At 44.0% G+C, this 22,720-nt stretch overlaps 1 protein-coding gene across 1 annotated transcript in view; it reads right to left on the bottom strand.

Annotated features, from left to right (window-relative positions):
• The window catches only part of C7H17orf75 (chromosome 7 C17orf75 homolog), a 181,184-nt gene that overhangs the window by 15,336 nt on the left and 143,128 nt on the right, over positions 1-22,720 (bottom strand). The window contains exons 6-9 of the mRNA XM_069199950.1: positions 15,019-15,138; positions 4,310-4,374; positions 3,534-3,670; positions 496-599 (exon numbers count right to left, since the gene is read on the bottom strand). Of these exons, the coding sequence (XP_069056051.1) occupies positions 496-599; positions 3,534-3,670; positions 4,310-4,374; positions 15,019-15,138 (426 nt within the window). The remainder of the gene's footprint in view (positions 1-495; positions 600-3,533; positions 3,671-4,309; positions 4,375-15,018; positions 15,139-22,720) is intronic.

Below are 22,720 nucleotides of genomic sequence, written 5' to 3'. Positions count from 1 at the left end.
ATGAGGACCAACTGTTTCAAGGAGCCAGACCATTTTTCACTTTGCAGGCCACAACATGGCTTGCCTTTCTTCGGAGGACCGAGATGGCTCTTTAGGTGGGTGCAGTGAGAGCCATCACCTGCCTGCAGGGAGACGTCTGAGAAGGTCCATGCGGTTTAAGGAGTGTCCACAGGGGATGCACTGACTGTGCACCACCTCGGTCTTGTGCATAGTCAGTGCATCTTCTAACTGCTCCTTTGCCTTTGAATCCATATCAGTAATGCAGCATAGGCACAAAGTGTCCCTGGGGCCACGTCTACATGTAAATGAGGGAACACCCTTTTCAGACTGTCCTGGAGCTAAGTGTGCTGGCCCAATCTGTACTATACAATGGTGCGCACAATTGTCTGCAGCCCCTTCTATAATACCAAAGTGCCCAAAGGGTGCGGAAACAGTACTGGGTGCATATTACTATTGATTTTATTTACAATAATGTAAAAATATGTGAACATTTACCTTTAATTTGAAATTTTCAAGTTTTTGTCGAAAAAGAAATGGATTTCCACCTTCAGCATGGTTTAAAAATGCCTGCGCCCAGTCCTCACAGAACTTGTTGCTTTCTATAATAACAACAATCGAAAAGGGCAAAATGAGGCTTTAAATGAATTTTAATTTGGAAAATGTAAAAACAACTTTTTATCAGAACAGACGTCCAATATAGTGTATGTACAAATAAAAACACACCATATACATATAAGACAAACCACGCAAAAAAAATTAATACATAACCAAAAAAGCTTCTTCATAGTAAGTATTCAAGAAGAGAATTAGATAAGGAGTACCACAGTGCTATTTGGAAGGGGCAATTCATGAAATAACAGGAACACCATGGTGCTATATGGATGGGGTGAATTTTGTTTTTTATTCTAAAAGGTGAGGTCTAATCTATAGCAGGTTTAATTTGCAGGCTTTCAAGCCTTCTAAAAGGTAGATTATTTTTCCAATATCCCAATCTAATCGTTCAGTTCTAGTATATTGATTTATTATCCAAAACACAACATCTAATGACTGGTAGCACATGGAATTAGACTGTAATGCTTTCTATGGAATATGCAGGAAGCTCTGGGGAAAAGATAGTTGACTTCCTGCAACTTCGCAGTTTCTCTTGTCTTCTGTAATAGATCATGCAACCAGACTTGCAGTTATTAATATCACAAACGATTCATTTATCAAATAACACAAGGTTGCCAGCATTACCCATTTTTCTCGATGTCAGTCGCCTGAGACTTCACTCTCCCAGCCCTGCAGTAAAGATATGGGGTGATGGAGCTGCTTCTATAAAGTCACCAAAGCATCGCAGTGTTGAGTTCTGACCCAGAACCAAGCTACTCCATCAATTTAACATTTGTGAGTCCTTTACGCCTCAGAGGAGGACACAGAGCCTTCCATCCTAAAACCATTCACATGGTCTCCACCACTATTTCCAATCTGATAAGTGTGCTAAATGTTCCAGTGGTGTTTCTGACAATTGAGACCCATTCATCCTCACTGCTTCCACTGTGACTGCTCTTATAGTTTCAATAAAGTGTCAAGAAGGTATACTCTCCTAGCACCATGGGATGCATTGATGGGGTAGGCGTGTGTATGGGGCGTGTTCTGCCTTGATGTCTTTACCCCTACAGAAAGACAGCTTAACAAGATGAACGTTCATGGGACAAAAACCCCATAGCACAAAAGTGGAGTGATGCGACAGGACGCTGGTAGTCCTTTTCAGAAAATAAATTCAAATTTGGGCCACAAGCTGCATTCACCTTAAATCTGATCTCGAGGTCTACTGACTGACTGAGTCTATAGCAAAACTGGTGCTGATTCAGACTGGTAGATCTCCAGGCTTACAGTGCCTCCAGGAGCAGGCTTAACAGCAGGATTCTTCATGAAAACATATTTTTTCCATCATGACATAATTCACAGGTTCATATTAACATATTTTGCAGATAGCAAATATTCTGTGATACTTGAGTTCAATTATTTTACATCACCTTCATAGTCCAACACAATCCAGAGTGGTGCCAGGCCGCTGGAATATCTTGACTGCGACTGATGAGCCATAAAATAGGGACCACCCTACAAATCTTCACTACCTAAGAGGCTCTCAGGTGACCTGGCACCCTTACTGCTCACTATTTCCAACCTAGAGCCAAGTGACTACCGGACTCTGGGCTGCAGTGTCTGTGCCCCAGTGACCGGATACAATGCTTTACATGCGCATACGGAAACCATCAAAACTCTTACGTTAGCCTTTGAAGTGTATCTTTAAAATCAATGAAAGGAGCTACTGTGTTTCAGTGCCAGGGAAGAGCTGAGAATCTCACGCATATGAGAATGGTGGCCAATGTGGAACTCATTTCAAGAGCTAAACGCTGGGAGTGGTGGGGGCTAAATTTATTTGGAATTGGTTCTGTGGCTCAGAATGGGTTAGACACTTTTGGCTTTCACTAGTGTTCCTAGTTACATTTTTATTTACTATTCTAGGTGTAATTAAGTTGTTTTCTTTTAAAAACTAAAGAAATACTTGGACATTAACATTATTGACTGTAATTTCTGGGGACACTGTTTTTGAGAGCCTAGCCCTACAGCAACTCCTTTGATTGCTCAAATCCACTACTGTCCTAAAATACAGTACGTAACCATGACATAAGCTACTTGCCCTCCCAGCTGGAGTGCCACTGTACTTTGGCCACTGGACACAATAAATTTATAACATAATTATTTTTAGCTAATGCCCAGTTACCTCAGACTACCCCGGGATCCTAAAAAAATCCATAAAGGTGGCAACATCTCAGCTGTGTATAGGAATAAGCTCATAGCAGGATTTTATTTATGCAGGCTTTACACCAGCATGCAGACAGAAAAGGTTGGTTTACACAAATGGTGCCAGTGAGTAACTAGTTCACATCATAAAAACAGTGTTGGTGACACATAAGGAATGCATTATGATCAACAGAGTGAGAGCAATAGAATAAAAAAAATAGTATAGACAGCCTAACGACATTATTCCTCTGAAGACTTTACGTGGTTTGCTTATAACCTGATACTGTTCAACATGGGGTGTGCTTGCTGGGATTACCTACACAGTGCAGTCTGCTACAAACTCAACCATCATTGAAGTCAGCATGAGTGACAAACATTAAGCAACAACAGTTAAAAAGAAAGTGCTTGAATTGAAAAAAACAACCTCCAGCCTCCCCCACAACTTTACTGTTATCTCTAATAAATCCATGTCAAAGGTTTCAACTTTACAAAATGAGTGGTAGAGAGGGGCTCAGTGTTAATCAGTGACTCTTGTCTGGCAAGCCTAGAAAGGAAGCATCACATGTCCCTTTCAGATTTGTTTTATGCTTCCATGAAGCAGTTTCTATTCTAGTTTGTGGCATCAGCTATCCCAAACCTGCAACTGGGAAAGGAAGATATCTCTCTGAGGTTTTACATTATCTTAATTTCTTATTTTACTTATTATTTACATTATTTTAACTTTTATCCAAGGACATCTTTACCTGCATTGTGGAAACAAGGGCGTGGGCCGCTGCAGACAATTACAAGGGATTTTTGTGGCTCTTCGGTCATAGCTATGCACAGTGATGCCATTGTGCCTTCCTGAACCAGGCCTTCGAGACTGGCAGCACTTAGAAACCTAGTAAGAAAAAAATATATTACAGAGTAATCATATTTTGAGCCTGACTTAGATAAAAGAAGACAGTGTCAATGTGTGTTCACTGAGTAAAGGAAGTATATAAGTATTGGTACTGCTATAGAGTGAACCTTGCTGGACAGCAACCGAGCACTACAGATTAAAGGAGGGAGGAGTTGGGAGACAATAACAAATCATAAACGTCAAGAGGGAATAGCACATCCTGAATTACACAATGTCATCACCTTTCACATTTTTATAATTGTATTATTTCATGTACTTATACACCTGATGTACAGGGAGATTAAGGACCTTATTTAGAGTTTGGCGGAGGGGGTTACTCCGTCACAAACGTGACTGATATCCCACCCGACGTTATTACAATCGCATTATAGCCTATAGACATCGTAATACGGCGGACGGAATATCTGTCACGCTAGTGACAAAGTAACCCGTTTGACAAACTGTAAATCAGGCTCTAGGTGATTTGTCCAGAATCTTAAAGTTTCCTGTCAAGTGCTGGACCTGAGATTAGAACCAAAGTTCCAAAGGTCTGTGCACATAAGTGGATCAGTTAATGAAGGTTTATTTAAATAAGAAACTACTGTAATTTAGAACCAAAAAAGGAATAATATTCTATACCTGGCAATGTCATTCTTTGTTTGATCATTTGATTCCTTCACTTCAAATGGAGTTGAACTCAAAGCCTGGTACAAAAAGAAAAAATTCACACCAGAAGTTGATCAATTTCTTAATTCTGCTTTTCTACGAAACAAGACCACATTTTAAAGGATTTTTACTTGATGCTGAAGTATGTATTGAGCATGAGAGAGCTCCCTGCTGGTAACTTTATTTTTCCTAATCGCTGCTGTAAGGAATATGTAACTTACCCTGTAAGAATCTGTTTGTAGCATGTATTGAAGTAAATTAATTTGCTAAGCATACTCCTGCTATTTAGTCTTGGGCTGGGATGTGTGCAGCTTGTTTTTCTTCTAAGAAGTTCTTCGAGTCAGAGTCACATGGTATAGTGACTTCTCCTATAGTCTGTGTTGTGCATGTTCACCGGCTTCTTTGGTAGATTGTTTTTAGTTCATCGGGTGAGCTTTTGGATAGCAGCAATATAGTGACAGAAAAGATGAGCATGCGAGAAATGTTAATAGGTAAGAACATACCTCAACCAATAGCTGCCAGGGAGTGGGAGGGTGCACTACACTCTATGAATAGATGCCCTACAGGGTAAGTAACATATTCTATTCATAGCATGTGTTGGCCGCAGATTTATATACCTAGCATTGAATGTAAAGCAGTGCTCTAAAAGTGGTGGTTAGCTAGTGGTTGATGTACATGTTTGAAAAAAATTTCTCAAAACAGCTTGACTCATTCTAGCTTGTTTATTAGCTAAGACATCAACACAATAATGTTTTGTGAATGTATATGGATTATTCCATGTAGCTGCTTTATAAATATCCGCTATTGGGTTGTTTCCTAAAAAGGCCATTGAAGCTCCTTTTTGTGTGGGGAATGAGCTCTTGGTGTTACATTTACTACTATTTTTTGCTCTGCTGTAGCAAGTCCGAATCCATCTGAATATCCATATGGTTATTCCTGCTTTGGATATTGGAGAACCTTCATGCAGCTTTGCAAATGGAATGAAGAGTTGTTGCGTTTCACGAAAAGATTTAGTTCTATGTAATACATTAATGCCCTTTTAACATCTAAAATGTGTAGAGCTCTTTCTGCTACTGAGTCTGGTTTAGGGAAGAAAACGGTTAAGCTCTATTGTTTGGTTTGTATGAAAAGCAGACACTACTTTTGGTTGGAATTTAGGGTTAGTATGAAGTACCAATTGTATTGGAAAAATGTAGAAGACTGGCTCTTCCTATGTAAAGGCTTGAATTTCACGTATTCTACTAAGAGAAGTGATAGATAATAAGAAAGTCACCTTCCCTGTGATTAATTGAAGGTCACAGGAATGAAGTGCCTCAAAGGGTGGTCCCATGAGTAGAGTGAAAACAATATTACAGTTCAAACTGGTGCTGGTGGGGTGGAATGACTCTTTTTAGTCCTTCTATAAATGCTTTAATCGTTAGAACTTTAAAAAGTGACATATGATGTCTATTTTGCTGGTAAGCTGATGTATAAGCAGGTCCTGCTTGCTGTAGGTGGAAGAGATAACCAATGGGGTATTGCACTGTTGGTGATAGGAGTTGGATTTGTTTAAATAAACAGTAATGTACACATTGTTTCCATTTTGTTGCATTACGTGCTCACGTAGTTGGTCTATGTGCTTATTTGAGAATATCCATTCATTCTTTCTGTAGAATAGGTGTCCAATTTTTAAGATTTCAGTAGCCAGATCGCTAGATTTTGCTGTCTGAGATTTGGGTGTATTACCCTCCTTTGGTCTTGAGTTAGAAGATGTGCCCACAGAGGTAACTTCTTGTGTGGCACTACTGATAGCTGTAGTAGGGTTGTGACTCATGCTTGTCGTGTCCATGTTGGAGCTATTAGGATTATTTGTATTTTGTGTTTCTTATAGAGCGCATTCAGACCAGTGGTATTGAAGCACTAAGCAGGTAAGAAGAGGCCAGAGCTATTCAAAGATCTATAGAGAGAATAAAAGTCTTGAGTTGCTTACGGAATGGAAGCAGGGATAAGATACCTCTAATTTTAACTGGGAGAGAGTTCCATGACTTAGCAGCTGCTATTGAGAAAGCCCTGTCTCCCCATTTTACTTCTTTGCTCCACTTGGTCTGTGCCTTCTTGAGATCTGATGATCTTAATGACGGACTAGGAGTATACCAATTGATCGCAGTTTGTACATATCCTGAGCCCTGAGAGTGAAGAGCCTTATGCGGCAAGCACAGAATCTTGAAGATAATTCATTTCTTAATTGGAAGCCAGTGCAGCTCCCACAACCCTCCTTAGAGGAAGAAAACATGGATAACCCGAGCACCAGTCGGGTGGCTGAATTCTGAACAAGTTGAAGCTTGTTCAGGGATAGTTGATTATTATTAAAGTATAGGGCATTACAGTAGTCCAGTCTGGACACAACAAGGGCCAGGGTTACCATCGCTCTAAGTTCCTGTGGAATAAATGGCAGGACTTTCTTTAGAATTTAAGCAGCCATAAACCGGTGTTAGTAACTTTATTTACCTGAGCATCAAAAGTTAAAGCTTAATCACAAATAACCCAGTGATTCCTAACTGCGGGTGTAGGTAGGGTCCCACATGTCTCGGGCCACCAGTTTCGATTCCAAATAGAGCTATTCTCACCCAAAATAATGTCCCCATTCATTTTTAGCCAATTTTGGTACATCCACTTATTGACTTCTCTCACGCAGGTTTGAAACCTGTCAGCTGTAATGGACACCTTGTCTTGAAAGGTGGTAATTATTTGGGTGTCATCAGCACATGAGGACACCTGGAAGTCAAAAGATCAAACCAGTTTAGCCGGAGGGGCAACATACAAATTAAAAAGGGTCTGGCTTAAAGATGACCCCTAGGGAACACTGAAGGGGAGCTGGAAAGGGGCTGAGCTAAAGTCCCCTAATTGACTGACAATGTACTCTCTTGAGGGAAAGTCTCCAAAATGCTCAGAGCCGAGCCCCTCAAAGCTGCCTGACAAAAGCGGTGTGTCAATATCTGGGCCGAAATAGTGTCAAATGCAGCTGACAGATCCAGTAGGATTAGAATATCGCCCCCTCCCAAATCCACCTGTTTTCTTATATCTGTGGTAGCAAGTACGGCGGACTCCGTACTACGATGTTTCCGGAATTCATGTTGGGAGACATCCAATCGATCATGTGCAATCAGGAAGGTGGCGAGTTCTTGACTGATGTGCTTTTCTATAATTTTAGCCAACATAGGCAGGAGAGCAATTGGACATAAATGTTTAAGGTCTCCTGGATCTCCACCTGGCTTTTTTTTTTTTAATGGGCCTAACAACAGTCACTTTCCAAGAGGCAGGAAACTTTCCTGATTCTAATACTTCTGCATAGATCCTCTCTAATGGCACTGCAATGGATTTGCTGACTATTTGCTGTATTGTGGGAGGGCAGGGGTCATTTGGGGATCCCAGCATACATCTTCAATATCTTTTCTTTGAAGAAATCCGCTACACTATCACAGAAAATATGAATGTTTTCTAACTCCTGATTAGAAATAGGGGCGGCTAGGGCCTTCACTACTTTAAACAATTCTTTTGGGGCATTACCTGCCCGTCTTATTTTCTGTGAATAATAGCGTGACTTGGCACGTTTAATAGCACTTTTATATGTTACCTGTAGTTCCTCGAGTTTTGTTTTTTCTATGGGGTCCACAGTCAAGTTTCCATTTTCTTTTCTGTCTTCCACATGACCTCTGGAGTACCTTAAGCTCTTCCGTATACCATGGGGCCGAAACTTTTTTCCCAGACTTAGGTTTGAATTCCCTCAAAGGGGCCAGTACTTTGATTGCTTCCCTGATCCAAGAGTCAAAAGCTGTCACTCACGATCCTGGTCTTCCCTCAAGCCTCCCTACTAGCTCTCTAGAACTCACTTTCAATGCAGTCCCAATTTCTACTAAAAGTGGTGAGAGTCTGCTTGGGTTCCTTCCATCTCCTGTATCTTAGGGCCATATGGCCATATGTACGAACACTTTTTCCCATAGACACAGAATGGGTAAAAACCTTTGCTACATCTGGCCCTTACTTACTTAGTGTTTGTGTTAGCTTTTGCATCGTGTATGGAATGAGTGGGAGGAGGGGAAAGCGTAAGCAAATATCCCTGACCAACTGATCCATAGGGCATTGCCTTTAGATTGGGGGTGAGGAGACCTGAAGGTGAAGTTTTGGCATTTTGTGCTGTGTCGCAAATAGGTCTATCTCCGGGGTTCCCCACCGTTTGAAGTATCAGTTTATAAGTGTTCTGAAAATCCCCCCCTTGTGCACCTATTGATGTGTTCTGCTGAGCATGTCTGCAAAGTTGTGGTCAGCCCCTGGTAGGTATTCTGCTAGAAGGTGGATTCTGTGATTTATGGCCCAATGCCATATGCGCTCTGCTAGGAGGGAGAGCTGCAAGGAGTCTGCCTCCCCACCCCCACCCCTCTGTTTTTTAGTATAATGCATTCCGGTCATGTTGTCCGTATGTACTGGTACTATTTTTCTTGTGCAGATGATTGTGAAAGGCTTTTAGAGCTAGTTGAATTGCTAGAAGCTTCAGATGATTGATGTGGAAGTGTTTCTGAAATGTTGAACATAGACCATCTACTGTGAAGTTCTGCATATGTGCTCCCCAAGCAGGATGTATCTGTGGTAATAGTGACTTGCGGAATTGAGGCTGTGAAGGGCCAACCCTGCAAAAGATTGTTGCTGTTCCACCACAACGATGGGTTGCTTGCCCTATCAACACTGGACCTTGAAGATGCCCCTCCAGCTTGAGGCCATTGTGATTGAACAGTGCATTGAAGGGGACACACATGTAGTCAACTGTTTGGTACTATGGATATGCATGATGCCATCATTTTTAGAAAGCTCATGACTATTTTTAATTTAACTTGAAGGTGTGGTAGAAAGAGAGGTAATGCTAGCTGGAACTCTTTTCACTTTTGGGACTGAGACAGGCTTTGGCTGTGCATATGTTTATTGTTGCGCATAGGAATGGTTGTATTTGCAAAGGTTGGAGTGAGGCTTTGCTATGTCAGTGCAAATCCTAATTTGTGTAGAAGGTCTGCTGTATGTCCTGCAGACATTTGTGTTTGATAGGACTTTTGATGAGCCAAACGTCTAGATAGGAGAAAGCATATGCCCCCCTGCTGAGATGACCTGCAACCACTGCAAGGCATTTGGTGAATACTGTTGGAGCTGTAGTTACTCCGAATGGTAACACCTTGAACTGGTAGTGCCATCCTTTGATCTCAAAACCGAGATGTTGACAGTGTGCTGGATGTATGGAGATATGGAAATATGAGTCTTTGAGGTTTAAGGATGTCATGAAATCTCCTGGCTGTAGCAATGGTATGAAGGCTTGTAGTGTGATCACTTGAAAGTGTTCTGAGGAGATGTAACTGTTGAGTAGCCTGAGGTCTAGAATAGGTCTCAATGTCCCATCCTTCTTGGGAATGATCAAGTATAGTGTGTGTACTTTGTTATCCCGGGTGTTGCTTTGGGACTACTTATGTAGCTCCTTTTTGAAGGGGAGCTTGAACTTCCTCTTGGAGGAGTGTAAGATGGTCTGGTGACATATTTTCTGTCCGTCGTGGTATTGAAGGTGGTGTATTTGGGATCTCTAAGCGATACCAGTCTTTGATGATAATTAGAATCCACTGGTCGTTGGTAATTTGTGTCCATTGTTGGTGGTACTGTAGCCATCCCCCTACCGGTGTTATATACTAAGAGGGGAGTCTTAGATAGTCACTGTGTAGTAGGTGTGGCAGAGTTTGAGGTGGAACCACAACCTCTTCCACAATTGATTTCATAGTGTGACCTATAGTACGTTCCTCTAGAGTATTGTGCCTGATAGGAGCCTTGTTGTTTTTGTGCATTACCTCAATCGGTTGATGCCCTCTTGTACTGCTCCCTCTGAAGGAACATCTATGTTGGAAGGTTTGCAGGGCACCTATGGCTTTAGCAGTATCTTTTTTTATTTTTTCTAGCATGTCATCCAAGGGTAGGTTTAAAAGACATTGTTGCACATCAGCCTTAAAGGCCGAGACCCTAAGCCACATATTACGCCTAATGAGGATACTAGTGTTTATTACCTTTGCAGTGGTATCAGCAGATTCCAGTGCACATTTTATAGTGGCATTTGATATGATTTTACCTTCCTCTACCAACTGAGTCCCCTTTTGACGATATTATTCTGGAATGTATTGTTCTGGGATGTGCTGCAGAAGCTCCTGCATCTCATTCCATTGGGAAAGTAATCCCACAGAATTGGCGATGCACTGGTGATAAGTTGCTTGTGCAGCAACAACTTTCCCTGCCGCTTCGTATTTTTTGCTTTCCTTATCTGTGGGTGGGGCATCTCCAGTGTCCAGTGAGTTAGCGCTTTTTCTAGCAGTGTGTACCACTAATGAGTAAGGGGGAATTCGTCCCCTGATATATGCTGGGTCTGATGGACACACTTTGTATTTTTTTTCCACCCTAGGAGTTATGACCCTGGACTTTACCAGCTGCTTAAAGATTTCCTGTGTGGATTTAAGCATGCCGTTTAATGTAGGAAAATATTGCACCGTTCTTTGTGACCTATTTAGTGTCTCCACTAAAACAAATCATCCTCAGCCTCTAAAGTGTGAAGATCCATTTTATGGCAGTGTGCTGCCCTACTGATTACTTCATGATATGATGTCACATCATCCTGGGGGCGAGGGTTTTGAGGAGTATAGGTTTGGACCGGTTTCATGCACCAGATCTGCATCATATAGATCCCATGGATGTTGTATATTGTGAGGGCCCCCTTGGGGATTTGGAAAATATGGTGTGTCATATGGTAAACTCTCCCCTGTATCAATGTCACCTATTGATGACTGTGCGGGTGATGCATGTGGCTGTTCTGAAGGTAGGTGCTCTGGTGACTGTGTGTGTACTGGTGATATTGCCAGTGGTTGTAATATTGGCAATGTAGGTGGAGAAGGAGGAGACAGAGACTTAAAAGGAGGTGGGGAGGAGAAGCAGGAGGAAAAAGAATAGAGTTAGTGCTCCTGTTCTTTTTTTTTTTTTCCTTTTTGGAAGCCTCTGGCAGATCTGGTCTCATGATTTCCCCTTCAAACTTTTTTTTCCCCATTGTAAGTGTGTTGGGTATAGTTGGGGGCGCTTTGCCCCTACTTTCCCAGTGTATGGATGAATAACAAAAGTTTGTTGTCCTTTGTCAAGTTCATCTAGAAGTTTCTCAAGAATTGGTTTAACAGGCAGTTGTTTGGGCTCCAACCCTGTCTTCGTGTGTTTCGACGTCAAAGGTATTTTAGGCACCAACACAATTTTTGACCCTGGTGATGTTTGAGTGCCGAGGGCGTCTTTGGGTGTTTCGGTGCCTAAAGTGGTTTCAGATCCAATGGTGGCTGTTTCGGTTCCAACATCTTGTGGTGCTTTGAAGGTGACAAGTCTGGTTTCTTCGGTACCGGCAACAAGTAGACATTCAGAGCTTTAAACTTTTTGATATTTGTTGAGTGTTTTTACAGGTGGAGGGACTTGGGCCTGCTCCTGAGCCTCTTTTCGGAGACCAACATGGCTTGAGAGCAGTGGGTTTTCGGAAGCTGCTTTTGCTGTTTTTTCTGGCATATGAGAGACTTTTGCAGGTGTATTCATGTGCCCTTGTGTGGAAGGATCAGAGTTGGAGTTAGAGTTTTCAACACTGCTAGCCAGCAGTAAAGGGGTGTCCATCAGCACAGCCTGTGCCTTGGTGTCCGCCGTTCTTGTTCCGGCTCTGTCGACTGCACCCCAAAAATATCAGGCATATTTTTGTTATGCTTCTGCATGGTGGTACTCTTTGCTGACAAAGCGTCTTCTTCAAGTGAAAAGTCAGACACACCTCACATGATACTTGGTCGTGTTCCGTGGACAAACAGATTCCACACCTTGTGCTGGTCTTGCCCGGAATATCTGGCCTGACACTTAGGACAGAAGCTAAAGGGTGTCTTTCCCACCCCTGTTGTCGTTGAGTATATGGAGTTTGTTATCACTGGAGTTGGTGTCTGAAAGTACAATGAGGTGTCGAAACCTGGCCTGAGTTCAGGTGGGAGGATCGAAAATTTGAGGTAACACCACTTGGTGTAGTGATTGTCGCGGCCCTGTCGATGGTTGAAAAAGAATTGGGCGGACAAGGTAGGAATCAAGCTTTAGTCCTGGAGCTCCGAGAGCACCATCAGAACCTGATGGGGGATAAAAACAATCTAAGAAACAAGTCGATGAACATGAGCAACACAGACCATAGGAGGAATCGCTATACCTTATGACTCCAAGAACTTCTTCGAAGAAAAATAAGGTGCATATGTCCAAGCTTAACACTAAAGGGCAGGAGTATGCTAAGCATATGTATCTACAGTCAGCACATGCTGTGAATACACTTCAACCCAACTGTACCGAGTATACCAAATAAAACAGTCTAATTTTGGAATTTTTTCTTTGTCAGGGGCAAATAAGAAAACACATCATATCTGTAATAAAAAAAATAAAAACATTATTTATACAAGAGCAGAAAAACGTATTTGCCACTTGACAAGGAGCCTTCGGCTCGAAATGCATTGGGAAGTGTGTATTACAATGGAAACACAGGAGGGAAGATTATCAATGAAGTAAATGAATAAGAAAATAAATAAAAATAGAATCCACAGGAACAAAATAGCGTTTCATAAAGTTTATTGAAGAAGAACAAACAAGCACATATCAGTCTGGGTGTCTGAAGTGGTGCCGGGTCTTAAAAGCCAGGAGGAGGGTAGACACTGCAAATACTGTAGGGACCGATACTGTGTGACCACTGGCAGACACGCCAAAAACTGCATTCAATCTTCTCCATGCATTTAACGATCAAGCGATTGGGTGTGCTGGCAAGAATCTTCCCTTTCTGGCAAGAAAACACCGCCTTATATAATAAGGGCAGCGGAGGAAAGTTTTTGAAAGGTTCCACCCACCTCCCTTACTCAAGACGCAGTTCTAAATGGAGATAGGGGAGGAGGCTACCCATAACAGATCACTTCCAAGGATTTCCATAACTACTGCAGTGGGGGACACGCATGGTTAGGAAGCAGTAAGCAGCACTTATGGGTCAGAAGAAACTCCTCTTGTACAAACACATATTGCCTCAAATTCCATTTGAAGAACCGCCGCCTGCATTTTGTTCGATATCCTAATGTATACACTGGTTAACGAAACTTATACTTGCCCCCTGCAAAGTATATGGAGGGGTACCCCCTCAGGACTCACTCAGAAGCTCCCATGGCAGGATACTGCACCGGGAGGAGAGTGGGGCTGACCCCCTGCACCGCAGGGGCTGCGTGGCCCTTTTTAAGCCACTGCATGTATGTGCAAATTATGAAGAATAACGCACGAATATGGTATTTCCACGAACTGCAAGCACAGCAAAGGCCAGTAAAGAACTAAGAGGGGGTGTGGCTGCCAGAGTCTAAATGATCCTTGTATAACTGAACACATCATTAACTGCAGCCCCCGACTTCTGAGATGCTTCCATTGTTATACAATGATGCAGCAGAAGGCAGACACGTGGAGCTATGCGACACTCACAGGGGTGGCGCACAGGCAGCCAAATACAGGAAAGTGCTGATCTGCCACAGCATCCAACATGTCTGGCTGATACAAGGCCGAGGGCGAATGGTAAACGAGGTGCCAAAGCGATCAACGTTTAGTCGGAAGGAACTGAATCCAATCAGTACACCTTCGGTAATGATCGTTAACAGCACAAACCAAGAAAAACTGAAGAACTAGTTTCATGAGGCTGCAAATTTATTCCACTCTAGGGCCCGCGTACAAGATCAACTGACGAGGGGAAAATTCCCAACAATCCCTAGTCTCTTCACCAAGAAGAGATAGGAAGGTGGGGTCCTTGTGCGTTCTCCTGGCCTGGATGTAAATGGCTTCATACTAGCTTCTCGTGGGAAGAGCAGGAATCAGAGATGGGCCACCGCTATCTTCAATCCGCACTGCTTACAAAAAAGGCCCTGCACCTCAACGCAAAGACTGCGAAGGTTTGTCAAAAGCCCAAAAGCACACACGATATTTCAGAAGGGAGCGAGAAACAGGCCGGCTGACACCACGTAAGGGCCAGTGGCTTTCCACGGGGTTTTCCACGGCTGGTATGCTGGTGGCACAGCCGTGACACTGAAAATGGCACCGAGTAAAATAACAGCAATGTGCACTACGATGTATCAAGTGGATTTGTATGGTTTGTAATAAACATATTTATGAACCAAATCGTCAAGTGGATATTTATATTTTGTAATAAGCATATTTATGAACAACCACCCTCTTATCATAATTGGGAAGACGCACAAAAGGTAGATTCATTCATCATTTTTACGTGCAGCCTCCATTCAACTACCTGATATTGTGATTTGTGTAAATAGAGGCATGTACTGAAGATACCTGTGCGTGTGCTCCAGAGATACACAACAGTGAATGCACAAACAGCCACACGGTGCAGCAACACAAAAGAGCTGCGGAACATGGCACTCTCCACGCAGGTCTGAGATGTGCTATAAACAGCACGCGGATATCATGTCACAGGCAGAAAACAGCTCATTTGCAACAACTAAGAAAACGCGCTTCACCCGCGGGGAGGGTACCACGTCTAGAAGAGGGGTAGGGCCTACTCCCCAGCACAGTATATCCCATAGAGTCTGTGTTTGAGAAGGCATACTCACAGCATGTAACAAGAAGGCCAGATCCTCTTGGAAGAGTTGAACAACTCTCGTTATGGGCAAAACAGCATCTTCAAACCAGCTACTCAAGTACGGCCTTATGCAAGTCTCCAGGTTATTCATCTGTTCCAAATGAAAAGAGGGGTAAAAAAACAACAGTGTTCAGATTAAGACGGGGATGGTGAGAGAGCCCAGAGTGTGCACACAGTAACGTGTACTGAAAAAAACAATGTTTCGACGTCTCATTGCGCCACTCACAGGAACAACAGACTATTATTGGTTAAGCCCCAAAGCACAAGAGCTGGCAGATGCGCTATGTGCAGGTGAAACAAAGGTCTAATGCTGAGACCAGTAAGAAAAGTCAATACATTAGTAATTGAAGGAATTTTACCTACTTGACAGGCTATGAAGGGAATGGGGCAGAGCAGTGGAGTCTCAGCACTGAACTGCCTGAGTAGAGAGACCCAAGAGAGTAAACCACTTTTAAATGATTTACTTTTTTTTGGTAGGTTGGTCTTCGCAGCTAAAGGTGACCATAACAGAACACAGAGAGATTATGTGGTTTAACAACAAAATGCAGTCAGATAAAGAATATATGCATGAAGGTGAAAAGCGAAGTGGTCAGTATCTCGAGGGATATGGATCCTTTAAGTTGTTTGGCTACAAACAGGTTAAATTGTAGCAAAATGTCCAAAGACCACCGAATAAAGAGTTTTCGGGATAATAGCTCCCAAATCATTTACTAAGCACTCAGACAAGACCTATAGCAAAATTAAAATAAATTAACATTATTTTGTTCAGTGTCCACTAGAGGGCAGCAGCACAGCACAAATAATTAAAAGAATGCTCCCGGCGTCAGGAGAGTTTACAGAGGTCGTGGGTTGAAGTGAAGAGTTTACTGTGCTTTGCCATGATGTTATTCTGTGATGATGCAGGAATGATACCATTACTATCTATTAGTTCCAATAAAAACAGCCCATTTAAATTGTGGTTGAATCAAGTTCTACAAATGGCCAGGAGACCGCTCAGTCCTCCATTCAAGCAAGCAAATTAATCTTAACAGTGGGCCGATAAACAATTATAGAGAAACCCATTATAATGAAAATACATTAATACGGGAAACTGATTTTGTAATTTCGAATAATAAAGAAGAAACTCCATTAAACATTGGAAATATGCATTTGTCATTGCTAATGATTCCGTGGTGGTGATTGGTGTAGGGATACGGTTAGGGTTATAGGTACCTGAAGTATTCTATTAGGACTGCATTAAAGTCCAGGTTTAAGGTTAAGGTCTGATTGGGTGTTTTGTGAGGAGAGTGATTAGGAACAATTATTTCAGGTTATGTTTAGGATTAGGGTTGTGCCTGTAGTTCTATATTTTACAAGTGGGTTGACTTTTGGTTCAGAGTCCTTCTAGAGTTAGGGTTTGGTACAAAGTAACTTAGATTGTGTGTTATAAGTTTACAGATCTATAATAAGGTCTTACTGCAAGTATTCTGTCTAAAAAGACAGCTTGAGATCACTCACAGGACTGGCTAACACAATTCTGAACTGTTTACCTCCAGAGTCCTGTGAAACTACGTAAACCTTTTTGATTAATTGATTAACAGCATTTGCTTAGCACCCACGCCACGGGTCTCTTGCCGTTGAGCATGGGGGGAGGCAACAACGGTGAATATGACAAGGAATAATACGTACAAAAGGGATCCTTTCAGGGGAAGGTCAGCCCTGAAATAGGTAAAAGAAGCCAACGGTCAATAGCTAATGCATTTTTCATAACATGTGCTAAGTGAGTCAAACGTGCCAGAACACTTGGTTCCGGGCATTGTTGCAAGAATAGGAAATTAATTAAAAACTTCTAAAATATACATTCTGGGACCAATAGCACTGAGCAAACGTAGTACTGGTAATTAGGCATGGCCTCTAGCCAGAGAAATTAGTAGGCCAGACATGCCTGGCAATGCTTATTTGCACAAAATACTGTTTTAACATTTCTGAGACCTCAGAGGATTAATGTACCTGCTGCAGAAATTTGTGCTCATCATAAAATAGCAGGTTTAACTCTAAGCAGGTAGACACAGCTTTTTGACTTTTTAGTTAAAAATAAAACAAACTAGGACCACTGAGTTGTGCAACACTAACATTTAGAACAATCAAAGCAATTTATCATGCAGTAGCTCACGTAATCACCAATCAAAGAGATCGATCCCATCTCCTCTACCAAGCTAGCAAGACCTGGCACCCTCTAACTGCCAAAACAGTCTTCTAAGTATGGTGCATGATTTATAAGCCTCTCCACTTGAGTACACCAGGCTACATCACTGCTAAACGGAGAGTGCCTGAAGGCACCCTGACTTACTGGAGATCCATGAGATTCACAAAGAACGAACACGACACCAAAAGTCTTTCTCTGCACACAAGGAGGGACTGTGGAACTACCCTTCCTAATACCACTAACTTGCACCTTTGCGTAATTCAGGTGAAGTCTCAAAAGCAGCCAAACTTCCAAGAATCCTAGAGTGTATCCCCCCCTTTGACCCACTCTGATGCACATTTCTGATCCCTTACGTATTGGTACAGACTTATTGTCCTCTTTTCACACTGTAAACGTACAAGCTTGTCTCTGTATCCTCACATGCTGGATATGTATTCTGCTGCAATTCAAAGGGCTCAGGTGACATTAGTAGATGAAACACTCCACCAAGGATGTCAGGGCACTGTAAGGCAGGCTGGTGGTGTCCAGGACACACTAGACTAAGTGAAAAATACTGCTGCATGGTTAAACCTTATCAAGAAAAAAGCGTGTTCATTTCCAGCTGTGCAAAGAGAAGGTCAAGTGTTTTACCAGCTCTTTAAGTAGGTTCCGTGAATAAGTAACACTACTAATGCTACACAAGATTCCATCACATTGTAGGGCTAGAGGTGGGTAGGCAGCGCACACACTGAAGCCACTGAAGCGCATGCAGTTAGTGGAGCTAACTGCAATGAGTGTGAACTATTTTGCAAATCTATTATCAAAACTAGTGTCTGCCCAGGTGGCCTACAGACCAAGACTATAGTAAGGACATAGCGATTTTAGCACAAAGTAACAGAAAATCTGAGAAGGGATCTATATAGAAGCAAGTGTGTGCCATACCCTCTTTAAACAGGACTGCTAGTCCCCAATATTTTGTAGGTCTCACCTGCAAACAGTGCATTTGCTGTCGCCGCGAGGAGCGTCTTTTACTAGAAGTGGCTTAGAGCAGACCCATTGCTTACCATTCGTCGGTTTCATTGTCACGGATATTTGTTGCCTCCTAAATTGGCCAGTGCTTGCTGATATCAGTTCCTTATCCCTAGTTTGGAGCATGGACCAAGCACTGACGTAGCTTGATTTGTGTTTTTCTGCTTCTCTCACTGTGATTTAATTACTATTTCTGTTGGCCAGGTTGCTTTACCTCATTTCCCCCACTGTTAGTGTTGCTTTATCCCCCGTACCCCCCTTGGCCGTGTTGCTTTATTCACCCCCACAATCCTGTTCATGTTGCTTTATCTCCACCCGACCAACCATTTGTTCATGTTGCTTTATCTGTCCGCACTTGCCATAACAAAAAACAAAAACAAAAAAAAACAGTATGACAGGGCTAGTGCTGGCAGTATCATATAGCTTTCTCCACAACTTTTAACCATACTCTACAACAGCCCTGCTGCTGTGCACCATGGCTAAAAGCATTGATAAAGCAGATAGCTTTTGTAGGCGAATAGCTGGCTTTGCCAATACTTGTTCCTAAAGGGTGGGGAGAGCATTGTTTTGGAACCCTGAGGAGATGCTAAGCACAAGTCTGGCAGAGACGCCTCATTAGTTGTGTTTACTGATTGACCTAGGGTTAGCTAACATACACCCGGGTTGCATGCATGCGAGTTTCTGAATCAGTGGGTTTGTTTAGGAGTACTGGCAGAAGGAATTTTAAAAATGCCAGAACTCAGTGAATTTTACCTACAAGCAGAGGTCAAACTGGTAGGGATAGGAGGGGCATGACGTGCCCGTACTTTTTGATGTATGAGAAACAGGTCCTACTTTTTGTAAAGACAACCGTCCCGGGACGGTTAATTCTGATAGTTTAAATGCTTCAGCTTAGGTGTAATTCAGTGAGTTTCCTGTGTTGTTAAATCAAAGCCCGACAGACAGCTAATTAGGCCTCCCTACCGAGGAGCCTGCATGCCTGAAAGAAATGCAAATGTGCACAACAAGTTTATCTGCAAATACAAAGGACGCCTGGGAGAGCTGGTACTGGCTTTAATTGATCGAATCACTGGAAGCTGTGTGATGACATTAAGATTAATTCTTTTTGAGTGGTAGTGCGAAGAGTTAACAACTGAGCTGTGAATAAGTGCTCTTAATTGTAATTGTATTTATATAGCGCTTACTAGCCCTGATAAGAAGCTGAAGGGGCAATTATGTAAAAACAAAAAAAAGCATTGTGCGCGTTCTGGGAAATACTATAATCTATATATTGGAATCATCATTTTATCTTACACTACACACAATATAAGACAGCCTTCTAAAAAATGCGCAAAATGGTTTAAGTTTTAAAATAATGAGTTATTGGGGCGTGTTCAGCATGCGCACCTAGTTAGAAGTGCAACGGAGGAGCTCAGGGCCCCGGTTCCAATAAAATGGGGTCCTCTGCAGTACCGGACCAGGGAGTGGCATTTGCCCAGCGGAAAGGAGCTAGGTTAAACAAGGTGGGCCTGCTGCTGGCGAGGGGAGCACCCGAGAAGCCGGCGGACCGAGAGAAAATGCCGTGACCCGGCCTAGCTGGAGCTGCCATCTTGGTGGCCGGACTGGCGGGCGCCTGAGCAGTGGGCCGCGGGGCTGGGAGCTGGAGCCGTGGACCCCGAGTGAGCGGGCCCTGGGTGGCCGGTGGAAGAGGCTTGCTGGGCAGTGGAGGCCCAACCTGTGTGGGTCTGCTGCCTCCCCACGCGGCAATCGGCAGCCTGCGCTGGGACCAGTTGGGCCCGGGGCCTACTACGCAGCAGCGACAGAGACGGGCACCGGCTGGAGCTGCAACACAAAGGAGGGACCAGCTGGAGACACAACCTGAGGGCCCAAAGGTGAGCCGAGCGTGGAGTAGGCTCAGAAGGGGCCCCAATGGAGGACTGTGAGTCCACTGAAGCTTGGACTGATTCTGGGCACCCCTGGAGGATCCAATAGCAAGGTGGGCTTGCAGGTGGCTGGACAGTGGGGTTTCCCAACAGCACCTGGGGGAGGAGGGAGGGAAGGGGCAGATGGAACAGCGAGGGGACTGCCAAGGTGAGGAGCTGGGAGGATGTACCCATATTTGAAGGGTACCCCCCCTTCTCTGCCCGGTCTTCCTGTTAGGAGTGCGGCCTGCAGTGCTGGGGTGCAGTAAGGACAGAGACAAATGTGCACCGGCAGGGAGAAGCTAACCTCAACACAGTCGAGGGGGATTACCTGGAGATCACCTGCAACATGCCACGCACTAAGGCTACCAAGGAGATCGCTGTTACCACCATGTGGACCACGCTCCCTGGAACCACCACGGAAGCGAAAAGCATGCCCCAGTGGGGGTCAGGGGTGGCGCCCCTCCCATGCCTATAACGCAGCACTATATGAACCTCTTTCTCTAAGAAATAAGGACAGAAATTATATCCCTTAAAGACAACCTCAAATCCTGCATCTGAGAAGTACAGAAAGAGGTGACTGAGGTTGGTGAGAGGGTGGACGACCTGGTGCGCACTGTGGATGCGCGAGCAGAAGATCAAGAACCGCTTTAGGGGCGCATGGAGACATTGGAAGAGCAGCACATTGAGCTCCAACTCAGGCAAGAAGATTTAGAGAACAGAAGCCGCCAAAATAATGTCCTAATACAGGGGGTGCCCAGGGGTGAGGAAGGAACAGTCATCATGACCTACACAGTGGCCCTCTTGTGTGCAGTCAGGGAGATCCTGTCCACTAATGCCGCACAGGACATCCTGGCTCAAGTACACTACTACACAGAAAAAGGGGCCATCATCCAAACTGCACGACAGAGCACTGGCCTAGAGTACCAGGGGCACAGTATTCAAATATATCAAGACCTCACCATCACCACTTTAAGGAGACGCAAGTACCTCAAGGCTGTAACAGACCAGCTACGAACATTAAATGTCAAATATCAATAGAGTCATCCCTTTGCCCTCATCTTTAAATGGGAGGGTAAGAGACGTGCCCTCCGCTTGCTTGTTGAGGCGAAACGGCTGCTGGGTCCTCCTATATCAGAGGAAGCCGGGACCTTCTCCTAGAGGGATAACTCCACCAGTGATCCGCTGAAGCCCACCTGGACCACAGTGGGGAGGAGTCACCCAGACAGTAGGTGGGAGGCAACGTCCTCACAGGACATGAAGAGGCACATTATACAGCACCTGCGGAGCATGAACAATCCACCTTCGCCCACGCGGTCCGGCGTGACCATCGCTCCGATGCCTAGTGGTGGTCCGCTCCTGGACTGGGCTATTTGCTGGTTGATACTTACCTGCCTGGCGGCGCAGCCCCTGGGCACCCCCCAGAGCATCCTCCATACTCTTAAATGAATATCACCACAGCTCTATGTAGTGCTTTTGCCTTGCCCCAGGTACCTACTGGGGGGTGACACATCCATGGAGAAGCTTGTGACTCTACACAGTCCCTAACAAGGATGGATACATCAGTTGGGCCCCATTGGCCTAGAATTGTTTTTGAATGTTGTTTCCATCTGTTACTTTTCAGGTCTACACTAGGTCGTTGGGATGTGGGGGGAGACACATGGTTCTACCAGATACGTAGGGCAGTGGATGGTGGGGAGGAGGGGCTGCGGCCCCCAAACGGACGAGCCGAAACTCCAGAAGTAGGCACAGCAAACACCCACCCACTTCCAGATGAGTAATTGCGGGGGCATGAAACTATTGTTGCTAAATCTTAGGGGCTCAACTCTCCGAACAAGCGCAACCAGCTGTGGCGATATATTCTTCAAAATGATCCAGATGTAATTTTCCTTCAGGAGATGCATATACCCGGGATAGACAGGCATTGGATGGCCCACCCAAAATATCCTGGGCAACTTTGGGCATATACAGATACCAAGACATTGGGTTGGCCATATTCTGCAAAGCCCACCTTAGCCTGCACATCACAAAAGTTATCAGGGACAGGGAAGGACGGTATCTGACCATACAACTACAGAAAGGTGCAGAACACCTCACTTTGCTAAACATATATGCGCCAAACATAGCTCAGGATGCCTACCTGCGCTGCATACTGAAGTCCCAACTTGAGGGACTTGGGGGAGACATAGTGGCGGGGGACTTGAATATGGTGTGGGACCCTGAACTGTACAGACACACTAATACACAGCAGGTGACAGGAGCCATGTCCACACAGATAAAGCGAGAGATACTAGATCTGGGTCTTACAGACGCCTGGCACTATCAGCACACAGACACACAAGACTACACCTTTTACTCCCACGTCCACACCACATACTCCTGCACAGACTACCTCTTCCTCTCGCATAAGCTCTTACAAGCACTTGACACCATTGCAATCTCAGACATATTCATTTCTGATCATGCACACATGACCAGAGAGGACCCCCTAGGTAGCGGCTCCCGGCAAGGTTGTTGAGGGACACACTAAACCTAGCTGAGATCCGAAATGGCATTAATGACTACTTCACTCACAACAC

Source organism: Pleurodeles waltl, chromosome 7 (assembly GCF_031143425.1).
Source record: "Pleurodeles waltl isolate 20211129_DDA chromosome 7, aPleWal1.hap1.20221129, whole genome shotgun sequence".
Taxonomy (NCBI): Eukaryota; Metazoa; Chordata; class Amphibia; order Caudata; family Salamandridae; genus Pleurodeles; species Pleurodeles waltl.
The sequence above is the reverse complement of the archived record's forward strand: the minus strand, read 5'-3'. Positions and strand labels throughout refer to the sequence as shown.